Here is a 19,094-nt window from a genome sequence, read left to right on the forward strand (position 1 = left end):
ATGGATTTTCTTTGTGCAACTCATTAGACCGCTCTTAGAGATTTGTAGGGATACTTCTAGGGACTGTGTTCTAGAATTATATCCCAACGTCTTTATATACATCAAAACACTGCAGGCTGAGTATGGATGTTTGTGTTTTAGCATAGATATTCAAACTGAGCGCCTTGCTTCCATATTGTATGTTATTAAGATTTCCACAATGACTATTTCAATTCACAGCATTCATTAGATGGGAGCTCAAATGAAAACAGCGTTGTCTCCACCTGCTAAAGTGAAAAGTTAAAGCTAAAAGAATTAATATATGTATTTTGAATTTCAATTTCTCTCCGAGCTACTATTTACATTTTATAATAGTTTGTGTTTACGAGAAAAACTTATCTGGCACATTTATGAATGGTGTAACTTTGAGCGTGCTTGATATTAGTGGTTGAATTAGGAATAGTCTCCTTGTTGTACAAGTTTCTATTTATTAGGCATAAAAGGGCACTTTGGTAATTTAAGTTAACAAAATCACAAAGTCAGTGGGGGAAATAAGAAATACTGAATAGAAGGAAATGACACTTGAAATCTATTTTCATTGCATTTTCGCATTTTGTTCTTCATTCTTAAACTCATTTCCCTCCAAAAAGCATGAACATCATATTGGGAAATAATGTGTCTTGAAAACCGGAGCCAGCAGCTTATGATCCAAGTGGTAATGACTTCTATAACCGCTAATGAGGCAATGGATGTTGAATATCTCAGTGCACTCATTGGGGCCAGCCTGTCATAGCAAATTTTTGTCTAGACTCCGTGGGCACTTTGATTCCTAAACCTTTCTGAGAAACCTAATCTGAAATCAAAGTCAAATTTCTTAGATGTGGTCAGACAAGGTCACATTTAAAACAGCCCAGTGAACCTGCAGATCAAAGTTGAAAGGTAATGCCTCCCTCCCCAAATTGGCACAGACTTACCTGCTAGCTTACCTTTCAGTTTCTACCTTGCCTTTTTCACCTCTCCCCGGTGGACTGGGAAAGCTGAGAGCTTGTTCTCTTGGAAAAGGGTTCAGAAGTTTCCTTCAGTCATTTAATTAAGAAATTGGACACAGTTGTATTTTGGAAATGTATTTTCATCCCAGTCAGTGAATCATGAGGCATTTTGTGAAGGAATGTCTTACTATTTCGTAGTAAGACTTCTTCCCATCAGAATTGCATGGTAATTTCAGGTTCATAAGCTTTGTCATTGGCTCAGTTACCAGGATTTACCCACAGTCGTGAATAAATCCACATGCCATCCAGGACTGGTGCTACAGTAAAGTGGGCATTCTTTTTTTTAATGTCACCTTCCCTCTCACATTGAGCCTTGAGATATTATCCAAAATAGTGATGGGGAATGGGGGAATGGCAGGGCTGGTCTTGTGGTATAGCACGTTAGGCTGCTCCTTTCAATGCCAGCGTCCCATGTTGGAATGCAGGTTCAAATCCCAGTTGCTCCACTTGTGATCCAACTCACTGCTGATATGCCTGGGAAAGCAGTGGAGGGTGGCCCAAATACTTGGGCCCCAGCCACCCATGTGGGAGACCCAGATGGAATTCCAGGCTCCTGGCTTCCACCTGGCCCAACCCCAGCCATTGCAGCCATTTGAGGAGTTGAACCAGCAGATGGAAGATCTCTACGTCTGTCTGTCTGTCTCTCCCTCTCTCTGTTGCCCTGCCTTTCAAATAAATAAGTCTTAAAAAAAAAAAATGGGGGAATAGCGGATCTTGTGAGGCATGATCTTACCATCTCACAACACAGGTTTTTTCGAACTCCATGTGATTAAAAAACAACAACCTTGCCATTGCTTTATATTGCAGTGTTCTGTCTCTTGTGGTCGAGGGCATAAGCAACGAAATGTTTACTGCATGGCAAAAGATGGAAGCCATTTAGAAAGTGATTACTGTAAGCACCTGGCTAAGCCCCAAGGGCACAGAAAGTGCCGAGGAGGACGATGCCCCAAGTGGAAGGCTGGCGCCTGGAGTCAGGTGAGCAATGCTTCTCCGTTACTCACTGCTTCCCTGGGTCTGGCCATGTGGCTGGCACCAGTGTGTTCGCTTGTATTTCTCTGCACGCTTTTCGTTTTATAGCGGGGAGCTCAGAGACTGGGAGGGTCTTCATCTAGACAGTCAGAGTACTTAGTCACACCGTGACCTTGGGACCAGCAGCTTTGACCCTGGGAGCTTGAGGCGGCACCTTCAATCATGTGTTTGTGAGGGTGAACCCCAAGTGGTAGTAGCATGGACACCTAACGTGGAATTCCCCCTCATGGCCTCGTAATATCCTTCACCACTTAAAATCCACTCATTCAGATCATTCGGAAACTGACTGGTCACCTGGCAGGAACTGAGGTCCAGTTTCCCTTGGAGGTTCTTGAAGAAAGGGCTATTGAGAAGAAGTGTTCAAAAATTGGTCTCTGCTGTTAACAGAAATACAGGTCAGGAGAGAGTGCTCTGTCATTGTGTGGCTTATGTGACCTTGGGTGATTTGTTTAACCTTCCTGAGCCTACTTCATATGGTTCTTATGAGGACTTAATGCAATAATGAATGCCAAGTGCTTTGCTCAGGGGTCTACATCCTACCAGGCTCCCGAGAGTAGTATTTTGTTTGGGTGAGAGCGATGCATATCGCATGGGGTAGGGTCTGAGTACCCAAGACCCTGATTATACTTAGAGTCCACTAATTCTAAACATTTGGAGAGCTGCTCAAGAATGGGGGGAGGGGGTGGGTCAGCATTTCACGGGTGAACTTGGAAAAAGGAACTTTAAAAGCTTCTGGGTACCTATAAACACTGAATAAGTGAACTGAAGTCATTCATGTCTACTCCTTACAGTGGGGTGTAACCCCACACCTGGTTGTTCAGCTTGCTTGGAGGTACTAACTTGAAAGTAATAGGGCTCAACTTCTTTTACTGTATTCTGAATTTTTTGCTGATCAGGGAGCTGATTCAGTGATGTGTTTACTGTATTCCTGGTCCTTCCATGCAATGGAGACTCTTGAGAATCAATGGAAAATTAGGTTCCAGGTCGGGCAGCCTGTCCGATTGATTCTTCTAGAGCCTGAATCTGGATTCCTAAGCCCCAAAGGTGTCTGGACAGAGCTAAGTTAACATGGGGAGGATGTGAGAATCCTCCATTTCAACATGACCAATAGAAAATTCCTCCAGGAACCTGGGGTTTTCTGAAATGCCCTGAGCCGGCATCGTTGGCGCCTGTGCACACATACACAGTCATATTCCACATGAACAAAACATCAGACGTGGTGCATCCTTTCCTAGTGCAGTAGTCTCATCCCTCCCAGTGCCTTCATTGTAATGGAACTTGCGTGGGAAGGGTTGTTTGTTTATTTTAATAATCAGAGAATCCACACCCAGCCAGAGCGGGCTCCCTCTCTGGCTTCCTTAAGGGTCACATTCACGACAGTGTTTCATACTAGTCTTGCTTCTTAATAGCTTCTCCAGGTGACCACATTCAAGGCAGTGTTTCATACTGATCTTGCTTCTTAATAGCTTCTCCAAGTGACCACTGCCATCTTTTAACTTGCAGCCCTTTTATTTCTGGAGCCGTTTGATTCTGTGAAAGCCTGCAGCTAATGTTATTTAAGATACCGCACTAATTAGCTTGTCCTCTTCTGCACTTTCATGCTCTGTTACTTTTCTTTATGTTTTTTGGCCTCTACTCATCTATTTGCATTTCCCGCCTGAATATTAAGTAGAGAGCATGCAAATGATGCTCATTTTAAAGGGCAATTTAATCACTAAAAAAAGGCTGATAAGAATCTTTTGCTCTTTATTGGTAAAAACAGACGGAGTTTTATTCCAGCATCCTGTGATCTTAAGGGGAAACCTCAAATTGCTTACAAAGCTGGGGTGATTAGGTGTAAACCCTGGGGGTTTTCTGCTAACATAAGGTAATAGGATTATCAGAAAAACTCACACCTGCTCAAAATGATTGCTTAGAAAAGTCACCTTTGTAGAAAAATGCAAGTAAACACATTTATGTAATGGTCTGTGGCTGGCTTTATCACGTCCTGATTTGGTTTATAGAAATGAATTGTAAAAGCGGGTGAAATTCGGTTCAGCTTGGAAGTGTACCTGACAATAATCAGACCAACTGTTGATGGAGAAAGGTGTTCTGAATAATTAAAGAATATTGGCTTACTAATGATCAGGTCGTTAACAGGACCATCCCTAAGGCAGTGATATTAAGCACGAGTAATGATTGTCCATTTGCAACAATATTTAGAAGATCTCTTTTCTCACTTATATTCGGTCATCCAGGCTTCAAGGTAGGAAGAATAATTAGTGCAATTTCTCATCATGTCAAAATGCCTGATGATAATAAGACAAAGAGAATAATTGGGATAGGACACTCCTCGAGCCATAATAATTTTCCTAGCCTTTCCCCAAAACTTGGTGTTTTGAGGTTTCAAATGGAATGTTTCATTTCTGTATTGAATTCTTAAATTTGTAAACGAAATCAGCTTTAAGGGAAAATCCTTACTGATCTTTTAAAGATTTGTTTTTTACGTTTCTCAGAAGTTAATTATTTTCTCAAAAGCTAAGGGATGCTCACAAAATCTTAAGACAGAGATCAGTATCTAATTTTTTTTTTAGAATTTATTTGAGAGTCATAGAGACAGAAAAAGAGACAAACAAACAAAAGGACAGCGAGAGAAAGAGTTGTCATCCTCTGGTTCACTCCCCAAATGTCTGCAGTCGGCTGGGGCTGAGGCTGGGAGCCAGGAACTCAGTCCAGGCCTCCACATGGGTGGCAGGAGCCCAAATACTCGAGCCATTGCCGTTGCCTCCCAGCATCTGCATTGACAGGAGGCTGGAGTTAGGAGCTGCATGCCCTTACTGTACCCAGGCACTCCCATGTGGGACATGGGTCCTAACCAGTCGCTTAACAGCTAAGCCAAATGCCCACGCCAGCTTGTAATTCTTGATTCAGCCTTACATATGTGAAGGCTCTGTATTCGCATGAAACAAAAGCACTCAAGTAAAAATTTTTAAACCTGTCCTGTACGTATGGAAACATTTTTAATGCTGTGGCTTAATTAACAGCCCTTGTGGTTTTCTCTTAATGATACAAAATATATTAATGTATCTTGAAATCAGTAATGTCTTAGATTCAATTGAAAAAAAAAAAACACCTAATTTTTAAAAGATTTTCATTGCTAAGCACCAAAATGGAAACTGTCCAGTGATATTATGAATCTACCAGCCATTCTTCTTGAAGACTTTTCTTGTAATCATAATGTTAATTGTGGTGTGTGATTCTGAAATACTCGTGCAGTGTTTCATGGGGAAATGTAACTAATGCATGGCTTGTGTCCTTTGAGACATTCAGGAAGCATGTGCACGGGGTCAGGGGTGGAAAATATGAGGGTTCTTCACAAAGTTCGTGGAAATTTGTATTATGAAAAAGCAATGCATGGATTTCCAAAGTGCATTAAAATAGTATTTTTCAATTCCATTTTTTGTGAACTTTGTGAGGTCACTTTATTGAGTTGCTTTCATGATTTATGCTCTTCATATCTTATTTTTGTTTGGACCAAAAGCACTGATGCTGTATTGTTTAAGCATAGGCTTTCCCACCTGTACTCTTGCTGACTTTGTACAAAGGACATCGTATCAGCACCAAATTTATAAGGTGGGAACCAAATTCTAATCCAAAGTAGCTATGCTACATTGCTTATGACTGTGTGTGTTTTGATTATTTTTTGGTTTTGCTTTGACTTGAGCTAATGCGATGATCATCTCTGTTCTTTGCTTTGTTTGTGGATTATCTACCTGCAAGGCATATTAGGAAGTACAAAAGACATTTCTTTCTGTAATGCTTAGCATAGAATTAAGCTCTCGCCTAGGGGTGGGTTTTGTTCCCCATAGGAGCTTGGCAATGTCTGGAGATAGTTTGAGTTTTCACAACTTGGAAAGAGGGGAATTGCAACTGGTATCCATTAGGTACAAACCAAGGATGCTGCTAAGCTGTCCCCACAACAAATTATTCCACTGAGAAACACAAATATAGACATTTGCATGTAGTGGTAAATGCTTAGTCAAAGTTTGTCATGATTATTGCTATTATTTTCATTAAAGTAGGTATATAGTTGCTTTCCAAGCTGGCCCTACCCTTAAAATTGTGGGCACCATTATTTTACCAGTCCTACTGGAAGAAACTAAGTAAAAATCTTAGGCTTTCAAGTATATCTTATGATTCCACGAATGTCTGAAGTTCCATATAGGAGATTTTCATCTAAGGAAGCAAGCATCGCATTCCCTATACGTTGATGAGTGCTGCACACAAGCGTTATATAGAGAGAGATGACAAGAAGCTCCCAGCTCAGTAGTTCAGAACGAAAAACATGAACTTTCAAATCTGCACTAAATAGCCTGCCAGGCTGGAACTGTGGCTGCGGCGGGGGAGTGCATTCATAGAGGCTGCAAGGTGTCTTCCCGTGCAAGCAAACTAAACGGTATACTGAACACGGCTGCAAAGTTAAACACACGGGCGCCCCCTCCACCCCAACACCACCTCCAGGGTAACTCAGAGGTCTTTCTGATGCTGTTTTATTCATGAGTTTGCTACACAAATCTCTCAGAATGCACCCAGCAAGCCTGGCTGCCTCTGTATGCAAATTGTTGCCCCAGTGAGCCAGTGCAGGAAGGAAGGGTGAACACAGAGAATGAGCTTTGATGCAGTGCGCTTCATTTTGAGCAAAGATTATTGTCGATGCATTATTCAGGGGGAGGGGGTGTTGTACATGGCAGTGCCTTTAATGCGAGTTGAAACTTCCGGAGGTGTTATTTCAAAGCTGGTTTTGACATTAGGAAAATCAGAAGCCAGAATGGCCTATATGATATAACTGAACCTTACCGGGTCTTAATTTGTCTTCTGAGAAATTATCAAACGCTGCATGGAGGAAGTGATTTTTTAAAAAATGCTGAATATTTAAATGCTTAATACCTTGCCTTCACTGAACCATAAGCAAGTTCCTCAATACCAATAACATCCAAAAGAGGTTTCATTTCCTTGATAGCCTAAATAATACACTCTGAAAATCTTTTGCAGTTTCTTTTAGGTTACTAAAATGTTATGAGACATTAAATATAGATCAGCCCTTTGCCAAATTGAAGTGAGTTCTACAGTATTACTATTTTTGTGTGTATTTCTTTTTGGATTTGTTCTTGCAGAAATGCACTCTTTTGTACTTCAGATCCCCAGTTCAAATAGCCAAAGGACGCTTTGGTTGTTGTGATGGTGATGCTGGAACACGTCTGTCACTTGTGCAGTAACTCCACCATGCGGTTGTCCCTGCCTTTCCAGGGTACTCTATGGGGGAGATTATTCGTGTGACTGCGTGAGCCCTGAATGGCCATACTGTGCAGATGGGGCCAACCCTCCTGTTACTCCCAAGACATAATGACTTTCAAAGTCTGGTTTCTTGTGGGTCACAAACTCATTCAAGCCAATTAATACAATTAAACTCAAACAGTAGTAGCTATGTTGATCCAAGATATTTCCTTTGTTTCAAGGGGCTTTGATGTGAACATATATGCCTCCTCCCTGGTATAGATTTCCCTGAAACAATTTGATTTCCCAAGCTGCCTTCTAAAGAGTATTACCTATTTTCTTAAAGTCTGAAAGGGAGAGAAAATTAATATTCAGCAGAATCCATTTGAGTTTGCTTCTTGCAAGTAAATTTCCATTAGCCTCAGAGAGTTGAATGTTGCTGCTGGTTAATTGGATAAGAATTTCTTTCTAGCCTAAAAGGGCTGATTTGGTTCTTTAAGAAGACTTCTTTGTAAGGAGATGCCTTTAATATATGGCAGGCTTGTTTTCTCAACACCAGACAAAATAATGAAGGCTAAGTTATCACAGCAATTTTGGTGGTAATTTTTAATAGCTGAGTGTCATCATATCCCATTCTTCCCAATCACATGTTACCTTCAGTTTCTGACTGTCAGAACCTTAATAAAGAAATAACTCTTGGTCTGCCCGTAAGTGGGATTATGAAACCCAGCAATGAGGAAACCATTAAAAAATTAATCTAGAGGAAAGTTAATTGCAGACTTAATATGGCATTTTGCAACTTGGTCAACAAAATGCTTCAGCCTGATTAACAGTAGTTTCCAAGGGCTGAAAACATGAAGCCTGAAGAAATGCCTTTTCCTTGTCAGCTTTTATTCTTCATATAGTCTTCATCTGAGGTTGTAAACAGACGCAAATACTTTAGTGAATTCCATGGTTTTAAAAAAAATACTCCCTATCTCCAGGAATAGAAGCAACAAAAGGAAGCAACTGGAGAAAAAAATTCGACTTATAAGGCCCTAAACTCTCCAGTAGCTTACTCTCTGTGGGTTATAGCTTGAATGTGCTGAGAAATTCTTGTGCAGTACTGTATTCCCCAATTGTTCGGGAACCTCCAAGCCTCCAGGATAGCAGTCATTTAGGATGTTCCTTGCCCATGGCAACGCTATTTCTAGGTCGTGCTAAATGTTTCCTAAAGATCCCGCCCAACTTCTTCAGTCCTCTAAGACTTTGTTAAACTTCAGAGATTCCCCCCAAACTTGGGTACCTTGCTCACTCTCCAGCATTACCGGAAAGGAATGGCCAGATGTCATTTTAGAGTGCCTTACTTTGGAAATCAGGAGGCATTGTGATAGCTGTGCAGGTCATCAGATTGGAAGTGCATTTCCCTCCCCCCGTGACTCTCACCATCCCCCCCCCCAACCACCCCAAAAGAGCCAAAGCATCCACTTACATTCTCTGTCTTCTTAGTGCTCCGTGTCCTGTGGCCAAGGCGTGCAGCAGAGGCATGTGGGCTGTCAGATCGGAACACACAAAACAGCCAGAGAGGCCGAGTGCAACCCGTACACCAGACCGGCGTCGGAGCGCACCTGCCAGGCCCCACCGTGTCCTCGCTACACTTGGAGGGCAGAGCAATGGCAAGAAGTAAGTAGAGCCATGCACACACCTGCCAAGCGCCTCGCTCCACCCCCTTGTGAGCATCACATCCGCTCCCTAGGAAGCCAGAGAAGCCATGGGGCACGGTGGCATTGCTGGCTCTTTCCCAGAGGGTTTGCCGTCTGACCCAGCGCTCGCTCCAACAAGGGTGGGAGAGCTCCTTGAAGCAGTTCCTGCGGTCTGCGTTCCTGAATATTCTGACTGCCTGCAAAAATGCTTTCACAGGACGTGGGCCAAAGGCAGAGAGATAACTTTCAAAGAAGGAGGGGGAGATGGGAGGAATATTTGAAATGTGTGTGTGTGTCCAGATTTGGTCATTTAATATCAGCCTACATAGCCACAAGGCAGACTTTAGCTAGTGTCCTCTGTGTTTTTCCTCTTCACCCAACATTGGCTGTCAAGTAGAAGATGGGCACTCATGTGAAACCCTGGTTAATTAGTGAAGGATTTCCAGCGCTCAAAAAAAAAAAAAAAAAAAAATCCAGAGAAACTGCTCTAAATTAATGTTTGGCTAAGGAAAAACCTCAAGTGTCCCTGGGGAACGGTCTGGCTGGGAAGGTGAACCATTACCAAGAGAGAACCACAGTGTCTGGAGCAGGAGATTACATCTCAGGAAAGGGGGTGAAAGACAAGTGGAAGGTGAAACCCAGTACACTGGTGTTGGGATGAAATGAAATTGTGTCCTGTCGCAGTGTGGAAGGGGCCACAGGAAGACTGGGATGCCCCCGGCCCAGGAAGGACTTTCAGAACAGAGGGAAGAAGACCTTTCTCTCTGTCTCTCTCTCTCACTGTCCACTCTGCCTGTCAAAAAAAAAAAAAAAAAAAAAAAAAAAAAAACAGAGGGAAGGGCTGCAGTCCGCGGAGCAGGTGTAGTGGCCCCGGCACTGGGCTGGGGTGATGAATGAATGCTTCTCCCCTTGCTTCATCTTTTGCACCATGAGACAGGCATTGCCAACCCATTCGGCAGGTGAGGTTCCAAGGTTGATGCCATTTGCCCAAAGTATCACATACCTGACAGGTGGAAGCAGCAAGAGTCGTTGCTGAATTGGTTCTCTTCAGCCACCATGAGATCCGGCATCTGAAGTCTCCTTCCCCAACAGGGACTCAGCCTCCCTGCCCTGTCTGATCCCCAGTTTGCAGTCATTTCTCAGCTTGAGGGACCTTCCTTCTCCTGCTCTCCTGTCTTTTTTTTTTTTGCTTGGTTTCCCTCCTGGATGATTTTACTTCCATCAGAGGATGGCAGGGAGGGATGGCCAGAGCAGTTAAATTTCACATGGATTGCACTTGACCCTCACCAATCATTGAGAATCACAGAGGTTTAACATTGTTACAGGTTGCTCATGCACCTGCACTGCCACTGGCCCGCCTGGGACTTAGCACTGCATTTCTGATTCTTCTGAACCTCTGAGTCACCATCTGTACAGTGGGATTAATAACTGTGTAGCACAACTCCAAGGCAGTGAGCGTCAAGAGACTAATCTTTCATCCGTTAGGGTCTTGGGATTAGCATTGTCACATGCAGAAGGGAGAGTGGGGGCTCCCTGGGTGTTCACCTCTGGCTTCTTCTACCTAACTCTTATTTCACATCTCCCACTGCCCACTTTCTGCCTTTGCCTCTTCATCCCTTGCCAGGCTCAGGTCTGCAGACCCATTCCAGAGAGCAGAGGGTCAGAAAGGGTTCAGAAATGAATGGAAGCTGACTGCTGGCGCATGAGCCGGCTTTTGAATGTGTCAGGGCCCATGGTGCAAATGCAAGCTCCATTTATGGTTTCTTCTGGATCCCAAAGACGAGAAAAACCCTGCCACATAAGCGCCAGGAAAATGCTTCCTATCTGATCATACAAAACTTGCCTGCAAGTTGGCGTCTCTGCATGTGCTGTGCAGTTGCATCTGTTCAAGTCCTCCCTCTCCTATTGCTATCGGGCTCTGCATGAGACTATTCTGGGCCTCTGGGTGAGGGGTTTGCCCCAGGTTCACCACTGTTCCCAGCAGCAGACTCTGAAAGCAGTGGGCAGGCAGAGTCTGACGACCACCCGCCTGCAACAGCCTTGCTCGTCTGCCTGCACCCAAGATAGAGACTCGGAGGAGGACCTGGGTGGTGAGGATGGATAGAGCACCTTGGTGGGCCCTTGAACAAACACACGTGGGAAGGGTGAGGCTGAGGGCAGATGGAGGAGTGTGCAGCCCCTGCACACTCTGAGCATCCCCATGGCAAGCACAGCTTAGAGTGCATGTTGACCCGAGCTGGACATCAACCTTGATGGACCAGATCAGGAGTGGAGTGGCCGCACATTTTGTTGTTGTTCTAGGTGTATGATCAAAGCAGTAGACTGGGAGTGGGTGCTCGCCTGGTAACACAGCCCCATCTCCTCCTTTAGGATATCCCAGCCTGAAGTTGGTGAGCTCGCCATGGCACAGCCTCCCAGCCCGCCACATGGAGCCACCCCAGAACTTCCATGTGCAGTTTTTCTTTGGCCTCCCTTTGGAGGACTCTTAAAATGCACCAGTTTGTTGACAAGATGTATTTCATGCTGGGCCCATAGCATATGGAATCTTTCCCATCTTAAGTATCCCAGGCATCTGTCTTTGCAAGCATAAGCTCTGTACACAAACCATCACATGATCATCAGGGTTGTTTTGTTCAGCTGCACAGGTTGTACACTGCACAATTCCAGGGACCGCCATTCCTTTAGGCCACAATGTAAGGGGTATCCCCTAGAGTTATCTAGTATTATAGCCCTAATAATGATGATAATAGAAGTAACAGAGCTTATTATTGACTAAGCTATGGACCAGGCACTATAGTGAGTATTTTTACAGGAAGTACTTCTTACCGCTTTCCACAGCTCTCTGATGTAGCAGTTGTATTTGTTTTCTCTGTGCAGTGTGGAAACTCGAGGCTTGGGTGGGTTAATTCATCAAAGGTGCGTTCAGTAAGCCTTAAGGCTGGAATCTGAAGCCCAGCAGCCTGACCTGTAAAACACACTGAGTGAATCTTTATAGTCACAGCTCCCTGTGTCGACACGCACCTAACTTGAAACATTTTCTTTCCGTCTCAAAGGCTTGTCAAACCTCTTCCTGGAGTGTTGGTGTCAGAGTGGTATTCCCGTTACTGGGTCGCGACCTCTTCTAAAACTCAGATTCTTGCTCCAGATGGTTGGCCATCGGCCTGCGAGCCACGACCCTGGGGGAATCGTGGCAGGAAGCGCCTCCGAGGGCCTCCTCTGTGAGCTGCTCACTGTGAAAAGGCAGGAGGTCTGTGTGCCTTCTGGGGGCCATGAGGGGAGCGCTTGGATTCCCCATGTAAGAAAAACCTCTGGAGAAGAGAAAGTGCTCTATTCAGACTTGCGTGCCTCAGTTTCATTGCACCCTCGAAGCAACGTGGTGGAAAGAGCAGACCACCTGCTGTGTAGCTCGGGGAAGTTTGGGTGTCTAGGCTGTGGTGAGCCCACCTGCAGATGGGAGTTACCCGGCAGGCTCTGCAGAAGGGCCGGAGTGAGCAGGAAGTGGGATGGATTGCAGGATGAGCCAGTGCAGTACCCAACACATTTGAGCCCAACGGCTCCTTCCCTTTAGTGCGGTGGCCTCCTGATGGAGAATTCAGCCAAAAACCAGCAGTCCAGCTAAGCCTGTGCCGCACACTGTTGGGCTTTTAACATCACCGACCAACTTAGGACAAGTAATTGGTCCTCTCAGTGCTCAGTCTTACCCACTTGAGAATTATGATGCTTTAGGGAGAAAAACTTTCCAAAAGACTTTTTAACTCTTTGGAGAATCGTTAGTATAAAGGATTTATTTGGTAATACCCTAATCTGATTGATATAGTCACTTGTAGCTGCAGAGTCTCTTCTTATCAAGTTCAAATTATGAATATATGAGGTCGTGTGTCATTGGCAGTGAGCAATAAATCTTGCAGTTCATGCAAGTCTTCTTTTTTTCTCTTTTTTAAAAAATATTTATTTTAAAGGTAGAGTTAGAGAGGGGTAGAGTTAGGGAGGAAGAGAGAGAGAAAGGTTATCCTTTCACTTGTTCACTCCTCACATAGCCTCAACAGCAGGAGCTGGGGCAATCCAGAGCCAGGAGCCAGGAGCTTCTTCCAGATTTCCCACGTGGGTGCAGGCACCAAAGCACTTGAGCCATCTTCTACTGCTTTCCCAGGCACAGTAGCAGGGAGCTGGTTCAGAAGTGGAGCAGCCAGGACTCAAACCACTGCAGGCCATGTGGCTTTCCCTGCTTTGCCACAGGGCCAACCCCCCCCCCCTTTTTTCCCTTGCCTGGAGTCATTTCTTCTCTCTATATATACCTCTGTATCACCATAAGGCCATGCTGCATCTGCCCTTACCTCAGTCTCCCGCGCTCATCCTTCAGACCTCCTGCAAGATGTCACTTCCACCCAGAAGCCTTTGCTGATCACAGCTTCCCACTAATGCCTCAGTCAGGTGCTCTTGCACTCACAGCCCCCTGAAATGACTGCACTCTCTCATCATGGCTTGTTTTCCTCAACTGTGCTATTAGCTATTTGAGGTTGGGGGAGCTTATTCACTAGAATTTTCTGCAGTGTGTAAGAAGGTACCCACAGCATGGGAGTCACCCATGGAATGAATGGAAGGAGAAAAGGGGAGGGGGGGGTAAGGGGAGGAGACCAGTGCCGGCGTTCTCTTTGGGAATAGTCCAGCAAACTCTGTTTTTCCTTTCGAGAGCAGCTGTTGCATTTTCCTGTCCCAGTGCCACGGACATGCTGTGCTCAGCTCCGTGTGGCCTTTGCAGAGGCGCCCACCCCTTGGCTGTTTGGCCAAGGACAGCGACTTGGGCCCCTCTAATATGTACTTGGGTTCTCAGGGCTGTTATTGAGGTCAGCTGTCGAACGATTCCCAAGTTCATCTCCTTAGCACAGAAAACTTTAGACGTGAGTAATGGCTCCTTAGAGAATCAGTTGAAAAGATTTTCATGAAGGTTATAAGAGGGAACAGTCAGGTTGTAATGTGTGTAGAGGGCTGGAATGTAACTGTTACTCTCTTCCTCATGAATTTATTCAATAAGTGTGTGTTGTTCACCTCTGAAGTGCTAGGCACTAGACATTAGGGATAGTCTAAAAATCTCAGACCTCAAGTCACATGTTTTTAAAAAGAGAGAGTGATTTATTTACATGAAAGGCAGAGTTACAGAGAGGGAGAAGCAGAGAGAGGTCTTGTGAATCGACTGGTTCATTCCCTAAATGGCCACAATGGCGGGGCTTGGGCCAGGCCGAAGCCAAGAACCAGGAGCTTCTTGCAGGCCGCCCACATGGTTGCAGGGGTCCAAGCACTTGAGCCATCCTCCATTACTTTCTCAGGCACATTAGCAGGGAGCTGAATCAGAAGTGGAGCAGCCAGCTCTTGAACTGGTGCTCATGAGGGATGCCAATGTCACAGGTAGTGGCTTTACTCAATGTTCCAGCCCCAAGTCATGTGTTGGAAACCCCCTCTAGTGGCCCTCATGGTGACACAGCAGGTTAAGCTGCCACGTGCTATGCTGGCATCCCATATCAGAACAATTGGTTGGAGTCTCTGCTGCTCTGCTTCAGATCTGGCCCCTGCTGATGCACTGGGAAAAGCAGCAGAGGATGGCCCACATACTAGGGCCCCTGCACCCAGGTGGGAGACCCAGATGGAGTTCTAGGTCCTCACGTGAGCCTGGCCCAGTCCTCTCAGCCATTTGGGGAGTTAACCAGCAGATGGAAGAGCTGTTTCTCTTTCTGTCTCTATCTCTTCCTTTATGTCTGTTATTCAGCCGTTCAAATAAATTAATTAATCTTTAAAAAGAGAAAAGACAAATCTTTCAGACCCATGACATTTCTCGTCTCTATTCTGGGTGTGCTGAGCCCCTCCTGAGAATGTCCCTGCACTTCCTGGGGTAGCCCACCTCTCTTCTCATTTGCTGCCACGCGGGCTGCCCTTTCTCTGCTGTGGGAATGCCCGTGTCCTTCCTCTCCTCTCCCTGGTGGCTTCCTGCTCATTACACATTCTGTGAGTGAATCCACCTCTGCCTACACAGCTGTCCATGGCAGCCCAGGTGATAGTCAGCAGCAGGTGTCAGGCACCCTGGAGCCCTGGGAGCTCTCAGGGCTACAAACCAGGCCGCAGCGCAGAACTTGGCTGTTGTATACATAGACTGAGTGGATGAAGGACTTCGGAGTTACACAACGTGTCCACAGTATTGCTTCTGCCTCCTCCTTGCCTGGCAAAGAAATGTACTATGTGGGAATGCAAGTGTACACTCTGCATCCCTGTCTCTGAAATGAGCTTTGAGAACAGGAGGACAGCTCTTGTTTTTTTTAAATGTAAGACAATGGTAGATGAACTTTCATCACTGCTGTTTCTCATTGCATGTCAGAACGAGCCTTTGGCCTCATTTATCTTTTTTAAAGATTTATTTATTTATTTGAAAGTCAGAGTTACACAGAGAGAGAGGAGAGGCAAAGAGAGAGGAAGAGAGAGAGGTCTTCCATCCGATGGTTCACTCCCCAATTAGCCACAACGGCCGGAGCTGTGCCGATCCAAAGCCAGGAGCCAGGAGCCTCTTCCAGGTCTCCCACATGGGTGCAAGGACTTGGGCCGTCTTCCACTGCTTTCCCAGGCCATAGCAGAGAGCTGGATTGGAAATGGAGCAGCCAGGACTTGAACTGGCACCCATATGGGATGCCAGCACTGCAGGCAGCGGCTTTACCCGCTAAGCCACAGCGCTGGCTCCACTCTTTTTTTTTTTTTTTTTTTTTTTTAGGATTTATTTATTTGAAAGACTTACACAGAGAGATGGAGAGGGGTAGGGGGTCTTCCATCCACTGGTTCACTCCCCAGATGGCCACAACAGCCAGAGCTGAGGCAATCCAAAGCCAGACACTTCTTCCGGGCCCCTTGAGTGCAGGGGTCCAAGGACTTGGGCCATCCTCTGCTGCTTTCCCAGGTACATTAGCAACGAGCTGTATCGGAAATGGAGCAGCTGAGACTCAAACCAGTGCCCCTATGGGATGCCGGTGCTGCAGGCTGGGGCTTTAACCTGCTTAAGATGCCTGCAGCTCACATCACAGCCCTGGTTGGGATGCCAGGTTCCAGCTCCTGAGGCAGCAGTGATGGCTCAAGTAATTGGGCTCCTGTCACCCACGTGGGAGACTGGATTGAGTTCCCAGCTCACAGCCTTGGCTTAGCCTAGTCTTGGCTGTTGGGGGCCTCTGGGGAGTGAACCAACAGCTGGGAGCTCTCTTTGTCCTTCTGTCTTTCTGTTTCTCTGTTTGTGCCTCTCAAATTGAACAAATAATCACAACAACAACAAGAACTTAGCATCACACACAGAGCCAGGCCATTCAGGAGCCAACAATGGCAACCTAGCAGTAGAAATGAATTCTTCCATAGTGGGGAGAATCAGCAACCTTAGAGGGAGAGCCTGTTACAAATGTCAAGTGATTTTTTTCCCCCTGGGGTTAGGGAACTGCATATATTTGAAAGTGAAAAACAAGTTGATTACAATCTTTAAGGACAGACAATTTCTACCCATTGTATTAAATGATCCCTTTTAGACCAGCTCCCTGTGGCCACCCTACTTGACTGGATAAAATTGCACAGTAAGAGTTTATTTTAGGTGTTCCTACCCTCAAATTTGGCACGTGATTCCCCACCCACCCCCATCTACCCCCACCCCCACTGCCTGTTAATTCAGCACATGGAAAGGCACACGGAGCCGGTGGGACCGTGGGCAAAGACTCCCAGTTGAGTCCGACTCTGTTATCATTTTCTGTCTGGATTACAGTGTGAGTTCAAATTCAAGAAGGCCGGGGGTGTGACGTGTGAATTTGGTATAAGTCCCCCCCCAAATGCTAGAATTGAACTTGGGAGAATCTTTTGGAAATTAAAAGCAGCCTTCTTGAACTTTCCAACCGCTCTTGAGAGCCTTCCAGCTCGTATTCCAGGACCAGGGAAAGAGTCGTAAATCCCAAGAAGCTGGGGAAGTGAGCCTACCAAAAGCTGAGAAAACCCAAAAGCGTGGGCTGCATTGGTTTCCCTACTTCCCAGCCCCCATGGCCTACTTAGGATTTCAAACTGCAGGCAAAAACACGTGCCAAGTGAGTCTCAGAGCTGCTGCTAACTCCGGAGCAACCACAAGTCACTTATTTCCTTTGTTTAAATTTCAATTTTCCTAAAAGTTACGTTCCAGGTAAGTTTTCCCAGCTGCCTTTTTTTTTTTTTTTTTTTTTTTTTTTTTTAGGTCTTTTTTTTTTTTTAAGAGCAGTTAGCCCTCCTTCAAAACAGAGGGAGGGGCCGGCACCGTGGCTCAATAAGCTAATCCTCTGCCTTGTGGCGCCGGCACACTGGGTTCTAGTCCCGGTCGGGGCGCTAGATTCTGTCCCAGTTGCCCCTCTTCCAGGCCAGCTCTCTGCTGTGGCCAGAGAGTGCAATGGAGGATGGCCTAAGTCCTTGGGCCCTGCACCTGCATGGGAGACCAGGAAAAGCACCTGGCTCCTGCCTTCAGATCAGCGCGATGCACCGGCCACGGCGGCCATAGGAGAGTGAACCAACGGCAAAAGGAAGACCTTTCTCTCTCTCTCTCACTGTCCACTCTGCCTTTCAAAAAAAAAAAAAAAAAAAAAAAACAGAGGGAGGAAGCAAAGTACTCAGGAATCCTTCGCGCCTGCTCTCACCTGTTAGGGATTGGAAGCTCTTGGGTTAGCAGAGAGGAGAGAGCATGCTGGCAGGATTAGCTCAGGTGTAGCTGCTCCCTCACTGTCACCTTTCCTGCGTCACCCAAGGGTCCTGATTGTCTAAGGAGTCGCTTTCCCTCGGTGGCATTACGTCATCTGCTCATACCGCTGCATCACCGGTGAGCTTGCTTTTCACTTAAGGCCAGCCCTCAAACTCACATGATGCTGTTTAAAAATGTGACCACCTCACAGTAGTTCCCAGCAGACTCTAAGGAAACCAGAAACCCCCAAACCCCTGAGCTGGGTGGGGGAAGTGGGTTCAGGAGCTCCGGCAGTGATTTGAAACACTCTTGTCTCTCTGTGCTCACCTCCTTGTGGTCTGAAGTCCTAGCTGTGCTGCTGACAAATGAGGAGCTGGCATTCTAGATAACGAGGTCTGCTTCCAAGCCATGGAGCCTGGCATGGCCCAGGAACTTGAGGAATATTTGCTGCATGATCGGGCATGAGAGCAGTGCATCTTGGGAAGAAGAGGCTGGAGGGGGCCCAGGAAGGAGCTGGGGTTCTTGGGAGACATAAAGCTTATCCTGGTTGCATCCCTTGGTTTGATAAAAAAAAACTAGGGCAAGGAGCTAGAGTCTTCCCAGAGCCTTGTTCAGTCTGTGTTGTGAGACGAGACAAGCCATCAGAGTGGGTAAGGGCAGCCCTGGCTCCGGAGGTATTTAGACACCAGCTCGCTAACTGTTTGGCCCTGCCTTGTGCAGTGGTGGGTGGTTCAGTGGTGTGGAGTGAATGGACTCTGAGGTCATTTCCAAACCTGAGATAGATGCACTTGTTCACACATCTGTTTTTTACCCCTGTGCCAGGAGCTGTGCTGTTGGGTAGCTGGGGTAAAAGGGATTCTCTGATATTTTCTGTCCTGCAGGGACCTCACAGTCTAGAAGACTATATGGCTAGATTAGGTAGGGGAAAGCATCCTTGAGTCTTGCACCCGCACACCTGTTTTGTTTGTCTTTGACAGTGCTCCAAGACTTGTGGCGAAGGCTCCAGGTACCGCCAGGTAGTGTGTGTGGCTGAGGACAAAGGCGAGGTTCACAGCGCCCACTGCGAGCCGGCCAGGCGGCCCGCCGACCACGAGAGCTGCAGTCTTCCCCCGTGCGAGTATGTCTGGATCACGGGAGAATGGTCCGAGGTATGGCATGGGGCGTCTCTACCCGTCTTTGGAACAGCCACTGCGGGAGAGCAGCAGAGTGACCCACCTACTGTCTGTTCTCAAATAAATCTCTTAGCCTCCCAGGGGTGCACACCGGGGGAGCATCCTTCATCCATTCTGGGATTCACCTTGATGTCCCATGGGAATGATAGGGAAGGAATTAGGACGGGGCTTCAAGGTCATAGGATACCTCTAGGTGCCTGAAGAAGGTAAAGAAAATATCTTAGCG

The 19,094-nt window shown here is 46.2% G+C and overlaps 1 protein-coding gene and 1 long non-coding RNA gene across 5 annotated transcripts in view; one reads left to right on the forward strand and one right to left on the reverse strand.

The window, feature by feature from the left end:
• ADAMTS9 (ADAM metallopeptidase with thrombospondin type 1 motif 9) overlaps positions 1-19,094 on the forward strand; it is a 174,505-nt gene that overhangs the window by 127,730 nt on the left and 27,681 nt on the right. For 2 of the 4 annotated variants that reach the window (XM_002713292.5, XM_008260885.4), the window contains 3 exons: positions 1,836-2,003; positions 8,799-8,972; positions 18,674-18,844. In XM_002713292.5, the coding sequence (XP_002713338.5) occupies positions 1,836-2,003; positions 8,799-8,972; positions 18,674-18,844 (513 nt within the window). The remainder of the gene's footprint in view (positions 1-1,835; positions 2,004-8,798; positions 8,973-18,673; positions 18,845-19,094) is intronic. The other 2 variants (XM_008260887.4, XM_008260886.4) reach the window with 2 other exon arrangements.
• LOC138844084 (uncharacterized) lies at positions 920-8,920 on the reverse strand. Its single transcript, XR_011379497.1, has 2 exons — positions 8,782-8,920; positions 920-1,031 (listed from the first exon to the last, which is right to left on the reverse strand). It is a non-coding gene; the product is annotated as an uncharacterized lncRNA (long non-coding RNA).

Source organism: Oryctolagus cuniculus, chromosome 10, assembly GCF_964237555.1.
Source record: "Oryctolagus cuniculus chromosome 10, mOryCun1.1, whole genome shotgun sequence".
Lineage (NCBI taxonomy): Eukaryota > Metazoa > Chordata > Mammalia > Lagomorpha > Leporidae > Oryctolagus > Oryctolagus cuniculus.